Genomic DNA, 18,513 nt, shown 5'->3' on the forward strand with positions numbered 1-18,513 from the left:
ACTATTTTTATAATTCAGAAAAGAGCCGTTCGCGCAATTTACGGCTTAGGACCAAGAGACTCGTTAAGACAACAGACTCTTTAAGAAAATAAACATACCTACAGTAGCGACCCAGTACATTTTTGATCTTATAATGTATGTTAGGAAAAATACCTCTTTTTTCAAAAAGTTAGTGCCACAACTGATAGAAATTTACGTAATAAACATAAATTAGTCATGCCGTTTCATAGGCTTAGCAAAGTCAGTAAATCATTTATGGGGAACTGTATACAATTTTATAACAGGTTGCCGGAGTCTGTTCTTGATATGCCCAACCGAAAATTCAAAGATTATGGTAAAGAATGTACTTTGTGAGAAGGCTTATTATAGGACTGATGATTACCTTAATGATAAAAACAACTGGCTCGAGCTTGGCACAGGAACCTCGTAATTAATTGTAGTTTGATTTGATCTTAAATCAAAATTCAGTACACTCTGTACATAAATCTTTTTAAAATTGGCAATCCATAAAATATATATACATATATATATGTATTTTTCTTTTTTCAATATTCAATCTCATATGTAAATCTGAACAATGTATTCTCTCGTCCACATTCTATTCTAAGTTTAATTAATATTGTAAAGTTGACGTTGTTGAAGAAAATGCTGCAATGCAGTTTGTTACCGCTTCTTCTGCACTGACGCCTTGGAAGCGGCAGTAAACTTAGTTTTTAAGCAATTTATTTGACGTCAACCAATGTTGTTAAACAATACGTTTTGACAATTATTAAGCGATATTATAGTATCCTATAATAATGAATAAAAATTTTGAATTTGAATTTGAGATACAGACAGACAGACAGACAAAAAATGTAAATAAAAAATTCTCTATCCGTTTCAGTCAAAATATTAAATGTACAGACAAAATATTTTTACCGTTTTATTATATGTAGTATTTTGATTTTCAGTTTTTTTAAATAAAATACTCAAACAATACAAAAAAAATATAAAAAAAAAATATCTTGTAATTGTTGGGATTCGAACTTGGACCGCCAACTTCACAGTCTCACAGACTAACCACTGGACCATCGAGGCCGTTGCGTTGATGGCGAAATTAAAGTAGACTACATCCCTTGCGGTCATGGTCTATGGTCATGTCTATATCCCTTGCGGGGTAGACAGAGCCAACAGGCTTAAAAAGACTGAATGGCCACGTTCAGCTATTTAACTTAATGATAGAATTGAGATTCAAAAAGTGATAGGTTGCTCGCCCATCGCCTAAAAAAGAATCCCAAGTTTGTAAGCCCATCCCTTAGTCGCCTTTCACTTATATTTATATGTTATAGGTATAATGCTGTCGTATAATGATAAATGACTTTGAATTTTTAATTTCATAACTTATTTGCAGGCAAACTGATGCCTTGAGTTCATTCAAATGTCGATAACTTTTTTATTAGTGAACCGATTTTGATGAAACAAACTTTAAATGTTATTCTGAGTTAAAACAAAGCAAATGGTGAAAGTTTGAAGTAAATCGGTTCAGTACTTTCGGAGATAATCGTGATCATACATACAGACAGACAAGAAATTCAAAAAAAAAATTTTTGCTTTCTATTATTCATTCTAAGTGTCCCTCTATCCATTTCAGTCAAAAATACTAAATGTACAGACAAAATATTTTTACTGTTTTATTATATGTAAATTATTATTATTATATGTATAGATTATATGTATAGATTAATGTTCTGTCACTTTTTCGCATAAAAAAAGCGGACTGAATTTTTAAGAAAAGAAGGTATCTAATTATTTCTTCGCAATGTTTACAAGGCAAGTCGCCAGCCATCGATGCAGAGGGCCTTCCAAATTAAATTTTACCGAGTCCAAGCCAGCCAACTTCTGTGGTTGGCCCCATTAAAACTTTGCTTCGTTTCGAATAGAAATAAGACCAAAATTTATGTGTTTCGATTTTCGAAATTTGCCGTGTGGTTCCCGGCGTCAATATAAAAAAAAATTGGACCAATTCATTTCTTTTCCATGGATGTCGTTAAAGGTGATTAAGGGATAAAGAGCCAGAGTTGTATACGGAGACAAGAAATGATGCGCTGTTTGATAAAGCAAACGGGAGAATCTTTATATATTTCAAAGTCCATGAAAATGATGATGGTAATTTAAGGCAATTTGTAGTATCTAGTCTATGCCGTAAAAATGTAGGACTCAATACTCTATCGTATGTTTATTCAATTCTATCGGTAAAAAACTACCCAGCTCCAAAGAGAGCTTTATGTTAGTAAATATTTGCTTGGGATTAGAGGTGTAAGTGTTTGTGACATTTTTCGCCGAAACAGCTAAACCAATGTCCAGGTTTACTCCAATTTTTGTAAACTTTGTTGGAACAGCGTATTTTTTAGTTCTAGCCCTAAATTCCTAACTGCAGGCAGGCGCCGCCGTCACAGGGAAATAAACAAAAAAAATCTATGTTCAATGCTACCTTGAAAATTTATATATATAATTTTCGGGGAAATTCAACAAATTCAAATTGAATTACTTATATAAATCAGTGACACTAAATTGGATTTTGCATTGTACAGTACAATTGATAACTCATATTTTTATCACGTCTCTTTCTCTCCCCTCCTGGAGCCAAAATTCTCGTGAGTATGCGAAATAGTGACAGATTGCTAGCCCGTCACCCCAAAAAAAAAAGTTCATCACTAATCTGAAACGATTCATGTAAAATCCTGATCCAGAATCATCACAGTAATCACTCCCGGGCTCCTGACTAGAGAAGTAAGAACTAGAACTAACTCCTGGAGGGAGATGAACACTTAATATACCAACATTGATTTGCAAATATTTTGATTAAAAAATTATATAAATATTCATATGATAAATGGCCAATACCAATAATTTATTATTAGATGTTCCGCGTGATTTATAGAGATAATATATCTTCGATGGAAGGATAGATTTCGTCTTGTAGATTTTATAAAAAGCATTAATAACAATGTCAATATATTCTTGAAGGAGTTTTCCCTAACCGACAAGTTTACATAATACATACATACATATAATCACGTCTTTATCCCTTGCGAGGTAGTCAGAGCCAACAGTCTTGAAAAGAGTGAATGGACACGTTCATCTATTTGGCTTAATGATAGAATTGAGATTCAAACAGTGACAGGTTGCTAACCCATTGCCTAAAAAAGAATCCCAAGTTTGTAAGCCTATCCCTTAGTCGTCTTTTACGACATCCATGGGAAAAATATGGAGTGGTCCTATTCTTTTTTTTATTGGTGCCGGGAACCACACGGCAATATATAATGGAAAATGATTACTGTGGAGGAAGTGAAAGAAGTATACAGGGTCGTTGAACAGTTAGCAATCGAAAAGAAATAGTCACTGTCTAACCCGCAAGGCATATAGACGTGATCATATGTATGTATGTATTTAATAAAAACAGTTATAAAAAATGAACCATAAATACTGCAATTAAGTATGCTACTTTATGAGAAATTGCATAGTTTCCTACACAAGTTGCTACCACATGTTGCAAAACAAAAGTGTGCATCTAGCTTAAAAGGCCTCGTGAAGACGTATATTTAATGCTCTTCGCCGAGTTAGTAATGAAATTGGCTGAATGTGGTGAACAGTGGACATCCACTGAATAAGTTACTGACTTCAGACATGTCCGGACATCCTCGGACGGCCTCGGGGGAGCCTCACAGTTGATAACAAAGTTTTGTATGCAATTGGATGTAAATTGAAAACATAGATTTACGATTTTTTATAAAATATACAAAGGTACATGGATGTTGTAAAAGGCGACTTAGGCATTCGCTTATTAACTTGGGATTCTCCTGTCACTATTTGATTCTCAATTCCATCGTTAAGCCATGCAGCTGAACGTGGCCTTTCAATATTATGAAGACTGTTGGATCTGTCTACCCCGCAAAGGATTTTGACGTGATTATATGTATATGTATGTATGAAAGCTTGATTTAACCCACCCTTTCTTCGAGATAGCCATTAAATGACAAAATGTGGTGAGTGTTGGCTTGATCTGACTAAGTTACCGAGTTCAGACTAGTCTGGACATCCCCAGACAGGCCCAGGGGAATCTCTTGTAGCCAAGTTATGTATACAATTGGTGTCAATTAAAAGATTTTTAAACAATTGTGCCGTGCGGTTCCAGGCACCAATAAAAAAAAAGAATAGGACCACTCTATGACTTTCCCATGGATGTCGTAAAAGGCGACTAAAGGATAAGCCTATCCCCTAGTCGCCTTTTACGACACACATGGGAACGAGATGGAGTGGTTCTAATCTTTTTTTTATTACTGCCGGGAACCACACGGCACTGTTTTATATTTAAAACAAAAATCATTCTGACAATTGCTTAGAGAACTCGGGACTCTGGACGGCTGAAGTCACGTTCTCCCACGGGACTTGACCACTGTCCTAAATTGGGAATGGAAGATAAAGTAACACACAGAGAATTAGAAGTAACATATTTTATAAATTTTAAACTTCGAATTAAATTTAATCTATTCGATTACAAATAAATTGTTATTTTAATAATTATTCCTCGCAACTATAGCAAAATACTCTTACGGGAACAATCCGTGTTTCTGGAACGATAGAGAATCTTCTCAATGCACCTTATTAGGAGTGATTATAATTTTATATTTAAATATACTTCTCATTTTTATAAATGTTAATCAGGTATTTACAGCATCAAGACGAAATTGATTAAAAACTTCCATCAAAACCGAATGAACACAAACAGGGTAAGGTGCCCTTCTTAATAAGGTCAAGGAGGTCAGGTGGTGGTCACTTCCCGTAATAATGTACACTACACATTAATCTTCTTTCAATCTTCAACATAATAACCTATTATTTATTACTTACTAGCTGTGCCCGCGACTTCGTCCGCGTGGAATAGTTATTTTGGGCATCATTGGAGCCCTCAAGGATGAATAATTTACCCCGTTTTTTTTTTCACTTTTTCCATTATTTCTTCGCTCCTAATAGTTGCAGCGTGATGTTAAAAGCCTTCCTCGATAAATGTTCTATTTAACCGAAAAAGAATTTTACTTTTTCAATTCGTACCAGTAGTACCCGAGATTAGCGCGTTCAAACAAACAAACAAACTCTTCAGCTTTATAATATTAGTAAATATGTTTAATTCGACTATGGCGGTAACAACAGTGGAAATAATAATATTATTATGAAATAATGGAGAAATGACAATGTTTCAAAACAATTTTGGCTTGAGCGGATATTTGACAACTAGTTATCGTTATAGTAATTAAATGCAAAAACTTTACACATGTTAAACATTCACACCTACATCACGTCTTTATCCCAAACGGGGAAGACAGAGCCAATAGTCTCGAAAAGACTGATAGCCTGAATTAATAATAGAACTGAGATTCAGATGGCAGTTGCTAACCTCTCAATTCTCATATCCTATCGCTTAAGAGATCCCAAGTTTTTCTGCACAAGTAATATAAACCTCAGTAAATATTTTCTACGAAGATTTCTTTGCGGCCAGAGGGGCTTTCAATTGAAGAGTGACCATAATTCTCAGGATTTTCCAAGGATTAGAGGATTTCTAGTTCGGGGACTGCGACCGATGCTGTAATATCTCAGAGTTAGCAGTTACATTTTATCCCGACATCGCTTAAAAAAAGGTTATGTTTCGAAAATAAAATAACAGTTACATTTTCTAACCAATAGTAGAAATATTAAAATTATATTTTGTTATGGTAAGTATTTGTCAAAGTTAGTAATTTACATACATATAATCACGTCAATATCCCTTGCGGGGTAGACAGAGCCTACAGTCTTCATAACACTGATATGCCACTGTTTGGCTTAATAATAGAATTAAGATTCATATAGTGACAGGTTGCTAGCCCGTCGCCTCAAAGAACAATCCCAAATTTATAAGCCTATCCCTTAGTCGCCGTTTACGACCATGGGAAGAGATGGCTTGGTCCTATTCTTTATCTATTGCCGGAAACCACACGGCACAAAGTTATGTTTCTGTTCTTTTTTGTTTTGAAATTTTGTACTACATTCACCTTTTTTTTGGATTGTTCTCAGAAAAGTTCTGGATTTTTCTGAAAATAATTTTGTGTTATCATAGATACAAATAGAACTTTTTTTTTTTTATTTAGGTAATTAATATTTATATTTTATTTGTTTATAAATATTACATACAATTGTTTATAATTAATCAGAAAAGTACTAATAATAAATATACCTAATTAAATAATTTAAACTAATATTAATTATTTTATAATATTAAAAAAAACTATTCTAAATTACAAGCTAAAAACATTATTGTTTAAATTTTGACAAATAGAACTATATTTTGTCATATCTACCATTAGATTTAAAACCATTTTTTGAAGATACCTACGATGTTTGATTCCCAACTATCCACCACCAAAGTTATTTGGAAACATTGGCTGGTGTTTTAAAATCCGTGCTCTACAATAAGTATTACTTATTTTGCTGTGACCTGAGACTCTGTCATCACCGTAAATGTCACGTATGAAATTTGAACTTCATTTATCAAAGGTGAATCAACACTTCTGCCATCTGTATTTCGTATTATAACAACACTTAGGTGAAAGGTATATATTTATCGCACGCAACCCAAAGTTATGTTCGTTATTAAATAGTCCCCTTAATAATTAAGAGATGGCGCCGGTAATAATTGCATATTTGAGCAAAACTATATACGCGTCAATACAATTTGCATCAAATTCAAATGAAAACCTTATTGGTATTTGAGTGCATTTTAATTCTAGCATTCTTTTAATCTTTTTCAACTCTAATACGATGTAATGAAAGTAAGTGCGCGCCATCTAGTAGATAACTCATGAAGTTCTTGCTCGCATAGAATTTTCGGAACCACACAGAGATGAACGCGGGAAATTTAAAAGTATTCTATATTGAGATACTTATTATCTATCTACCTTTTTAATGTTTGAAGTATAACTCTCTATTAACAGTTGGTTACGATTTTTATTAAAACACGGGTTTCATTCACGTAAGAGTTAACCCTGCTGTGGTCGTCCTGTTAACTTTTAATCCATTGACACGAAATGACTCCTCTTTCCTGGAATGGCAGGCAGTTATAGACCTCATGTTTCCATTTGCTGCGATGGCTGCACCGGTTCGAATCCCGCCATTAGTTTGAATACTAACGGTGAGAGAAATCATTTTGAGGAAACCTGCACATTCAAGCAAATGTATGTGTTACCATATGATCTAATACGGGTTTCATTCCTTAGCAAAGGACAGACAGGAGTCGCTTCGTGTAAAAACCTGACTCACACAACCCAGGATCAAAGGCATACCCCGGGCTCCTCTCCAGAGTGGTGAGGATGCAACCGGGACTTTAGCCAAGACGAAGTATATGTTAGTTTTGTTTCACTTTATAAGTTATCTGTGTAGGGTAATTCCGCCAATTTCTCTCTGGTCACATAACTTTATAATTTTTCACCATCCACATAGTAGATACAGATACATAATCACATCTATATCCATTGCGGGGTAGACAAAGCTGAAAGTGTTGAAAAGAGGTCACGTTTTTTGTTTCTGTTAGTTCTAATTTTTGAATAGTGAGAATAAAATTCAAAATCCACATATAAGAAAAATTTATTAATATAAAATGCAATATTCTACTAACCTCGCCCCTTGCGATGGGGGGTTTGAAACATACATTCACTTCAAAAAAAAAATGTAATAAGGGAAATAATAATCTTTGTTGTATCTTGTAAATATACAGGTAGTTATAATATGTAAGTTATATATACATGCAAACGGCTCGCTGTTAGCGTATAAACCGTCTATTACGAGGCCAAGACATACAGAGAAAATATAGGTATATTTATATACAACAATAGATTTATTATACTAGACTAAGGAATAATAAATCTTTGCGTATACCGGTAGGGCCTAATGGCCACGGTGGCAATGTGACATCGTTAAGAGCATTTTATTTATATTATATTAAAAATATTGTTTCAAAGACAAGTTAATCTACTTATTCAATTTCGTAAATATGAATGCGAAATTCTAAATTTTAAAAAAAATATAATTATGAAGATCAGGAGAAGAATAATGTACGAGTAATTGTGACTCTGACTGACAGGAAAAGAATAATGTAATTGTGATTCTGTGTGATGAATTTAAAAAAAAAACCTTTATAATATAAACAATACTCAATCATTTTATACCTGTGATTAAATCTTTGAAGAAATATTGTTTTTTTTTTTTTTATTTAGTACAACTGTGACGTGTAGGAAGATGACACAAACATTACAAATTCAAGCCTACCGCGCCGCTACCTTCCTGTATGACTTGACCTTTATCTACAAACAAAACGTGTAGGTTCGACGTAGCTACAATCGTTAGTAATTTTAAGATCAAAATAAATAATTATGTACGTTTACTTATAGCGAAAAAAATATTTAATTTCTTTTTATTACACATAAAATATAATTATCTTCCAGTCAATAAAAAAAAATACATATAAATATATGGGTCTCATTAAATTATTCAAAATAATACTTAATTTTTCGAATCGCAGACCCCACTATTTTATCATCATCAATTATAATAATTCGAGGAGTAAAATTTTTAAAAATAAACGTCGAACCTCACATCGCTTTATATAAACCGACCAAGTTAGGCGACACATTGGAATGTACTCATAAAGTAAAAAAAATGCTCAATTAAGATCAAACTAGACGAATAATACTTGCATTGCACTAACAACTTATCAATAAAAATAAGGCACCGAAATTAAAAACATAATAACCGAACAGCAGTCGTCAACAAGAATCGTAATAATATCTATGTATATTGTAAAATACTGAAGAACAATGACAAAATGGTGCTACCTAATTCAGTTGGTTTATAAGAATTATAAACACAGGTTGATTCTTTGTCACACAGCCGCAAATGTTTTTATATCAATAAGTATATCTATATTTAATTTGTTTACCGTGTCTTGGTAAACAGCGATATTCCACATATATACGAACAATGTATATTTTTTTAACTACTGAACTACATTATATGCATTTGCCAGCCGTCGTGCATATGACATACAATATTATCTAAAATCACACCTAACACTCGCCTTTTAAGCATTAATTTATTGAAACACATACATTCCCATACATATTTTGTTCTATGCAACATGTACACTATATTACTATATATAATTATAATGTATAATGTTGAATAAACTTATGAATCACATTTAATAGTATTCCTTAAGATTATATTATTTTTATTATATTCACCATTTTAAATACATTCATACGTTGAACTAGAGATTTATAAGTAGATACATTAAGTAAACAATTATATAAAAGGGTACTAAGATTGTAAACGTTTTTGACTATATATCGAAAATGCCAGTAAAAAAAAATGTTAATTTATTAACGGCTACGATACGGTTAGTCTAAATTTCAATTAAAATCTAAATTCGATTTTAAATACTCCTATCAATATATGTTTTTTTTTGTAATTAATTACATTTACGTATTTATCAATAATTTTGTCATTACAATGTCAATAATATAAGAATAATTGGATAATTAATAGGTGTAGGAACGCATCTTTATAAAAATATTTGCATGTTAACTAATAGTAATAATATATATAATAATTAATATAAAAAGAAGTACAGTTTTATGTAAAGGGGACATTAAACACATCTAAGATTATTTAATAATTATCAATTGAAAGCTTTTAATTTTTTTAAAATGCTAATAATTTTGTGCGTAAATATTTGAACTAAAAAAGTTTTTTTTTTTTAATAAATTTAGCATATAATATAGCTACACAATTGGTAGTTAAGGAATTATAAAGGTACTTCTATATATAACGGCAGTGTCCGTGCTTCTGGCATGCTTCGTGATAGCCGTGTCTTATCAAAATTTGTTCACAATTTCATTTGTTATAATGATCAAGGGTCAGTTTCCTTGCGACACACCGCGGTCAATACAAATGAAAAAAAAAAAAATTAACGACCTTTTTTTTTTAATGGTTTAAAATTTTAATGTCAATTGGAGCATTCTAAAAATTTTAAAAATCTTTTTTGTTTGACACGAACGTTGACGTCTGAAAAGTTCATACTTTTTGGACTCCACATAAATGAATGGGTTCAATGAATTGAATAAAAATTAAAAAGAAAAAAAAAATACTAAAAAGAGAGTCAACTGGCCCGTAATCATTACGTTTCTCACTCACATTTACTTAATTATTAAAAAAATAAAAGCCAAATGACACAACATGCGCGATATCCCGAGAACTTTACGTACAAGAACATTTTAATTAATTCGGGAAGACTACAGTTATTGGCCCCCGGGAATTCATACCGAGCAGTCGATACGCACAGACAAACAGATATTTAACTTACGCCAAACGTCATAAGATTCAAATTAAGGCAGACACGATCTATTCAAGAAATTTTCGTCACTAGTGAGCTGTTATTTCGTTAATTTCATATTGAGTTACCTACGTCAATATATAAATCTAATTTTTTATATGTTGATGTTATTTAATATCAGCATTATTTACCTATAAATTTAATGCTTTGAATTTTTTTTTCGCTAATATACTTGGGAGTCTTATTGTAGGCGATGGCCTAAAAACCTGTAACTACTCGTATTTGAATTTCAATTCCATCACTGCTGAACGAGGCCTTTCAGCCTTTTCAAGACTATTGGCTCTGTCTAACCCACAGGGGATATAGACGTGATGTATATGTATGTTGACGCTATCAAAATTTCACTCAAAACGAATAATTCCTTGGAGAGACGTGTCGTAACGCCTGCGCAAACGCATTCAACCAATGGCAGTTCAAATATTATTGATTTAATTTTTCGCAGTCGTTGTACTTAATGTAGGTAGTCTAAAAAAGGCGTCTAAAAAACTGTGACCTCAATTTACTAATTAAAATTCGTAATACACGATACTTTATACATTAGTTTATTGAGCGCGTCTATACTTAACGCTATCATGAATGCCTTAACACACTAGTTAGTAATATAGTCCAAGTGCACATATGTAGTCATTTTTAGCCAGCTGTTATTATTTTATTTACCAAGTTGTAAAATTATTTATTTAACATGTATGCACTTATTCTTCTGACAATTACGATCTTCTCGTGTTGTATAGAATTATTAATAACTAGTGTAATAAGGTAGGTATGCAAGGCTGAGCTCCATAATAAACCCAGTATACAAAATGTTGAGGAAATGAGTAAATAACAAATCCGATTGCAACTTTATACAGAAAATCACATCAGTTCTGGTTCATTATTCTCACTACAAAAGCATGAGGTATTACAATTTTTACCATCCACTGTGTGTCAAAATTGAGTCCAGCAATTCGCGAGCCATCAAATCGACGATAAATATTAATGACAGCCTTATTTTTTTATTTTAAGTAAAAATGGCGACTGTGTTTAGAATCAACTTGTTGAACCGGTGCGCACTTATATTAAGACAAAAATACATCATACCGCCAGAGATGATAAACGTTAATACGTAAAGTTTATAATTATCTCAAGCAATATACAGATTGCTACACAAAAATATTTCGATAAAATATAGTATTTAGGTATGATTTAACCACTCATGAAGTCCCTGTAGATATAATGAAATAAGTGCGCAAAGGCGGTAATAAACACGTAAAAGCTCACAAATAGAAAAGCGTTCAAGGTTCATTACATCGGAATGAAAGAGCTTATAATAAAAAGGTACAGTACAATTTAAAAATGTAAGGAAAGTGTAAATCTTTCCGATCTTGATTTTAGAAGTGTCGGTTTAGATATTTGACTATCTTCCTTCGAAGAGATCCATAAAAGACCTTGTGGTCATACGCAGCTACAACAAACATACACTTTTTTGAAATCATATAATTTTTTTCTTAAGGGATCTTCAATATAAAAACAAAGTAGGGATCACCACAAGGACTTTTAGGTTTGCAAACACATTCATTTCCATTATATAAAGTATTGTTTATATATCTAAATAAATCTGTATTTTAATCCTAATTAATAAACATATTAAAAAATAAACTTCCTTTAGGTCGAAATCCCGGAAGGGTCACTCGTGAAACTCAATAGTGTACAATAAATACAACATAATATAAATACTTCAAAATGTGTTTGACAGATAAAAAAAAAACGAATCTTTTTAATATTGTGTATAAATATTATAGCTAATTAAATTAAAAAATTGTTATATATCTTAAAATTAGTTTTTGACACAATACTTTTGATTATATTACTTAAACCTACTAAGCGAGTGGCGACAGCCCCCTGAGATCTAGAATTCAGTAGGAGCAGTCTTAGAAGTGATGTCATCTTAATATAACACGTGGAGAGTGACCCATCCGAACTGTCGACTTAATATCAGGTAACGCGACGCACATAATAAAGCCTAAATTAAAGATTGTGCTCGGCTTCGGTGGGATCGCCGCCGAACATTCTGCGAACGAATAAATAATATGTCACGTGTTTTGAAAATGCAGATCAAAAGAATTCGCGCAGGCACGGCGCGTTCGCAACAAAATACACGCCCCCGCGCGTCTCTCTCGACAATGGCACAACTCTCAACGCCCAGCCGCTTTGCGACCGAGCGACATAAAAAAAAATCCTCTCTATACACAAAGCTTACAAAACATTACATAATAAACAACGGCGAATATAAATCGTTATCTCATTGTAACAAAGAACCGTAACGATAAAAAGGCCGGTGCCGAAACATTTAAGAGATTTCAAATTTTTAATTTCGCAATGATAATATAAACATAAAAATAAGTTTAAAGCATTAGATGTAATGAGTGTTGACTCGGCTACATCGCGTAGCAGCATTCTTTGGTAAGCGAGGCGCCCCTCCCGGACGCGCGCCTCAACAAAAACACTAAACGAAAAGAACGCTAGTCACATCACAACGTTCAATTCCGTGGATCACAACTCACAACAACCTATATACGGAATCACAAGGAGACGCGCGCCCGTCGCGAAAGTCACCGCATAATTAATCAGCACGCCGATTTTTATTGCGGTTGCGTTTTCTTGGAGCGGGCGGCTGTTCTCCTGGCTACGCGTGGCGTTTCGCGTGCAATGCGAGGTGGTCTGAGCGCGAGAAGCAGCGTTCACAGTGGCGGCAGCGGAAGGGTTTGGCGCCCGTGTGTTTGCGGTAGTGCCGCGTCAACTCGTCAGAACGAGCGAATCGCCATTCGCAACCTTCCCACGAACATTTGTACGGCTTTTCACCTGCAATTTTAAAACGATTGCTTTATTAGTAAACTCACTTAAAGAAATATGATTGTTAAAAGTCTGTGGCGTGTTGTTTGAATTTAGAAAACGAAGAACGATGTCACCGCGCACAAGACGCCGCTCCTGAAAACATCGCCGAGCCGACCCTCCACATATAGCTCTTGTTTTTATCGCATGTCCTCGCGTTTCTGTATTAAACATTTATATAACTTTTTCAGTTTTATTTTGTTAAAAGGTTGTGAAAGTAAACCTAAATTCGAGGCATCACAGTCCTTCTACAAGTCATTATCATCCTCCTGTTTGTCTCTAATGTGGCCTCTATGGGAAAAAGTCAGTTTATGATCATGTTACAGGAGTGGGCAAGAGTCATACTCTCCTGAGATTCATTTTCGAATGGAACTTTTTCCTTGTTCATTTAAATTGCCAACTCCCTGGAGATGAACCTGGGATGTACTTTTAACCGTCGAGTGAGGTAGGTTTTTACACGAAGCGACTCCCATCTAACCTTAATTGGGAACCTAACCTATATTGGGTAATGGTTTCTGTCAAGGTGCATGCATACCTTATAATCACGTCTATATCCCTTAAGGAGAAGACAAAGCCAATAGTCTCGAAAAGACGAAGTCTACGGTCCGCTGTATGGCTTTATGGCAGAATTAAGATTCAAGACTTTGCTAGCCCATCGCCTACAAGATGAGTCCCAAGTATATTAACCTTTCCACAGTCGCCTTTTACGACATCCATGGCCATATAAGATGTGAAATAGATCATAATTTGTCAAACCTGTGTGGGTCCTTTTATGGGCTTTGAGGTGAGAGCTCTTCGTGTACACTTTATCGCAGGCGGGGAATTCGCAGCGGTGCACGCGCCTGCGCGGGTCGGCGGCGTGCGCATGCGGGTGGTGCCGCGGTGGATGCGCGCGGCGTACTGGCGCGGGACTCGGAGTCGGGCTGGGGCTTGGCGGCGTCTCTTCTGGAATTTCCAAATTTGAATTTAAATTTATACCAGCTTACACTGTGCCGTGTGTTTCCCGGCACAGCTATTTAGCTTAATGATAGAATTGAGATTCAAATTTACGACACCCATGGGAAAGAGATGGAGTGGTCCTATTATTTTTTGTATTGGTACCGGGAACCACACGGCAATGCAATTCCCCGATTTGCTGAAATCTCTGGGAATGAGCGCGGAGTCCGCCTACAATTACTATCATGAAGCCAAAACAACAAACGCGCGAATCCGTTTTTATCGCGCGATAAAAACAGCATCGGCATGCCATGCTACAGACGGGAGCAAGGGTTAAGTTTTTATACTTGTTTCTTAAAATTTAACCCTTTCTCAACCGGCTCAACCATAATATTATGAGGATAATTTTTTTTTAATTATAGCTGGCACTAAGAAAGACAAAAGCTTCGAAAAAGAGTAACATTATATCTATATTCTGAGAATTCCCACGGGAAAATGGGTATTGTTCACATAATTGTTATAACGCCATCTAACGGAATTTAATAAAATCAAAAAGTTACATAATTATTTCATGATATAGGTATTCTGGTTTCTAGCACATTTGGGTACCAAATTCGTAAATCAGAATACACTCAGCAGAAACTTAACGACTGTTACTACAGTCAAATAGTTTTAGCATAAAAACACAGATGGCGCTATTAGTATGTGCAATAAAGTATGCCTGGATAAGGAAGCGGGGACATCAATCTTCATCAACTTTCCATCTATACTAATATTATAAAGTTTAGGAGTTTGTTTGTTTGTTTGTTTGAACGCGCTAATCTCAGGAATTAGATTTTTGTTCGAATTGAAAAATTATTTTTGCCTTGGATAGACCATTTATCGTGGAAGACTTTAGGCTATATAACATCACGCTGAATATATAAGGAGCAAAGAAGTAATGAAAAATGTGAAAAAAAATTCATCTATGAGGGCTTCAATGATGCCCAAAATAACTATTCCAGGCGGACAAAGTCGGGCACAGCTAGTTTAAGTATATTAAAATTAGGATTTAAACCATACGATGATAAAAGAAAAGAAAATTATACTAATTTTATTATTTTGTGTAGTTGAAATTATAAGATAATAAATAATACATAACAAAACGTGGCCTATCAGTCTTTATGGGACTGGCTCTGTTTACCCCGCAAGGACGTGATTAATGTACCTATGTAATAATACATTTCTACCGACGAGTTCGAATGGAAAGATTGATGAACGAGATGTTGAAGGATACCAAGTTTGCAGTGATCGTGGCAAGTTTAAAGATGTCTGCAGTCACCACCGAGAAAAAGAGTAAGTTTTTTGTATGTATGTAGGTACCTACTAATATAATGATCAATATAATAAAATATATGAATCCTACAAATATTATAAACTACGAAAGTTTGTGATTAGGACCAATGATGTCAGTATGGATGTTTGTTACTCTTTCACGCAAAAACTACTGAACCGATTACGAAACTACTGAACAAAATTTGGAATGTAGGTAGCTTGAAGACCCCGATATAGTTTCCGCGTGATTGATTGTTAAGTTATGATAGGGTTTCCACGCGGACGAAGTCGCGGGTGGACTCTAGTTATCTATATAAATAAACAACCAAGACTCATACCAACCAGATAAGGTTCGTTCTCCAATTTTCTAATAAGTATACACAATGTGCATTCGTCCCCGATTTGGATTTAACTGATCTATATTTGTAAATTAACGTCCGGTGTAAATGCTGCAGTGTAGTTTGTTCCGCCGCTTCTTTTACACATGCGCTTTGAAAGCGGTAGATTTAAGTGATGTGACGTCAATAAGTGTTACTTTGTATCCAATTTTGAAAATAAATCATTTCTGTTCTATTCTCCATCATGACCTGACTGGGCATCGAACCGGGATCTATAGTTTAATGGCACAACACAACCACTGCGCCATAGGGGCCGTCGGATACATTATGAGTGCTCGTTTAAATCCTCAATTACAATTACGAATTCTCACACGACGTCATGTAAGTGCTAATATTCAACAAGTCTGCCCTAGTTTGCTCAGTTCGGCAAATATTATTGTACCAACTAATTTTGATGTGGGTAATTTGGTATTATGGCTACTTTTAAAAACAATACATAGGTATAATCACGTCTATATCCCTTGCAGGGTAGACAGAGCCATAGTCTTGAAAACACTGATCGGTCATGTTCAGCTGTTAGGCTTAATGATAGGATTGACATTCAAATAGTGACAGGTTGCTAGCCAATCGCCTATATGAAGAATCACAAGTTTATAAGCATATCCCTTAGACGGCTCTTACGACATCAGTGGCAAAGGGATTCCATTCTTCCCATTTTATTGGTGCCAAGAACGTCATAGCACCACAAAAAACAATACCATCCATACCTATTACCACGTTCCCATACCTTACGGGGTCGACGAAAGACTGTAAAGTCACATTCAGCTGTACAAAGCTTGATGTTGAAATAGAGATTCAAATAGTTGCAGGTAGCTGAACCTAATAGCCTATAAGTAGAATTCCAAGTTTACAAGCCGTTCCTTTGCCAGACTTTTACACTCTGCATTAGCAAGAAAAGCAGGTGAATCACACTGTTATTTCTTCGCTGTCAGAAACTTTCACTACACAAATCTGATCCTTTTCCCTGTCGCCTTTTACGACATCCATTGGAAAGAGGTGGAGTGATCCCACTCTTAAGTCCCCGTAACCACAAGGCACATAGTACTCTCGACTACTATTAATTAGCCGTACGTAAGCCGCCATTTTAGCTGAACTTATGCATACATACATACATACATATGGTCACGTCTATATACCTTGCGGGGTAGACAGAGCCAACAGTCTGGAAAAGACTGAATGGCCACGTTTAGCTATTTGGCTTAATGATAGAATTGAGATGCGAATAGTGACAGGTTGCTAGCCTATCGCCTAAGAAAGAATCCTAAGTTTGTGAGCCTATCCCTAAGTCGCCTTTTACGACATCCATGGGAAAGAAATGGAGTGGTTCAATTCTTTTTTGTATTGGTGCCGGGAACCACACGGAACTTAAGTGCCTTTAAAAATCCAAAAGACCTACCTCTCGGCTCGTCATCTTCACTCGGGGGCTCACTCTTGACCGCTGTGATGGTGAACATGTGGGTGGTCGGCGGGGATTGTGGGGACGGAGGGGATGAGGTCGCTGACCTCGCCCACTCCTCCTCTTGGGGCGGATCCCGCTTCCGGCCCCGAGGCTCTTCCCGGAGGTATCGCGCCATCTCGTAGCATGTCTGCAAGTTTGAAATATTAGATTAATTCATCATCTCATGAGCGAGCGTCAGTGGTCGAATCGGTAAGGTGCCCGGTTGAAATGCGTGTGAAGATAAGAGGCACAGGTTCGAATCCCACCCCGACCGTGTACCATGACTTTTTTCTCGCAGTCATGAGGTTGAATTCTAACTGATGCTCTTAAGGTGAGGGAAAACATCGTGAGGAAACCTGGCACATTCAGGCAATTGAATGTGTAACCACGATCGATCCAATATGGATTAGGTTCCCCTGCAAAGGTTGCGGAGGTCAGACGGGAGTCGCTTCGTGTAAAAGCCTGACTCACCCAATCCAAGATCCATAGTCAAGGGCATAGGTACCCCGGGCTCCTGCTGAGTGGTGAGGATGCAACCGTTATGAATCACAATAAGAAACTTAGATAGGACCAAAACTAATGTGCATAACTCACGAGGTCGCCTAAGGATTTTAACCAATATACCTTCAGAGGGGAGTCTGTGATGATGAAAGATGCTAGCGCATACTCGGTATGTGTTGATATTCCAGACACACGAGTGTCGAAGTCAAGTAATCCTGAAGCGATTCCCCATCTACCCACATGATCATGTTCATTTAGGTTCTAACCCTGCTTGGATCTAGGCTTAATCAAAACCTATATTTTCCAACTCGCACTCTTATTATGTCGTTGGGTAAGATATATTTTTCTTAGACAAAACACGAATGACTCTGCACTTATTATTTATAATTAAGAATAATATGTATGTATTAAAGAGACAATCCTCTTATTTTTGTTGTATTTTTAATGTTAAAATAAACAACGTTTAACGTAAGTACCCTAAACGTTTACCATAAATATAAAGAGAATAAGTATTTAAAAAATATAGACAAATCAATTTTCAGTATATAAAGATAGTATCAAAAATTAAAAAATTATTCATCCTTGAGGGCTTCAAT

At 35.2% G+C, this 18,513-nt stretch overlaps 1 protein-coding gene across 1 annotated transcript in view; it reads right to left on the bottom strand.

Moving 5' to 3' along the window:
- Positions 1-8,160: 8,160 nt before the first annotated feature.
- Positions 8,161-18,513, bottom strand: part of LOC106134031 (Krueppel-like factor luna) — a 69,129-nt gene continuing 58,776 nt past the window's right edge. Inside the window, exons 2-4 of the mRNA XM_013333978.2 lie at positions 17,375-17,564; positions 14,087-14,275; positions 8,161-13,300 (exon numbers count right to left, since the gene is read on the bottom strand). Of these exons, the coding sequence (XP_013189432.1) occupies positions 13,125-13,300; positions 14,087-14,275; positions 17,375-17,564 (555 nt within the window). The 3' untranslated portion in view covers positions 8,161-13,124. The remainder of the gene's footprint in view (positions 13,301-14,086; positions 14,276-17,374; positions 17,565-18,513) is intronic.

The sequence above is a fragment of the Amyelois transitella genome, chromosome Z (genome assembly GCF_032362555.1).
Source record: "Amyelois transitella isolate CPQ chromosome Z, ilAmyTran1.1, whole genome shotgun sequence".
NCBI classification, from domain to species: domain Eukaryota; kingdom Metazoa; phylum Arthropoda; class Insecta; order Lepidoptera; family Pyralidae; genus Amyelois; species Amyelois transitella.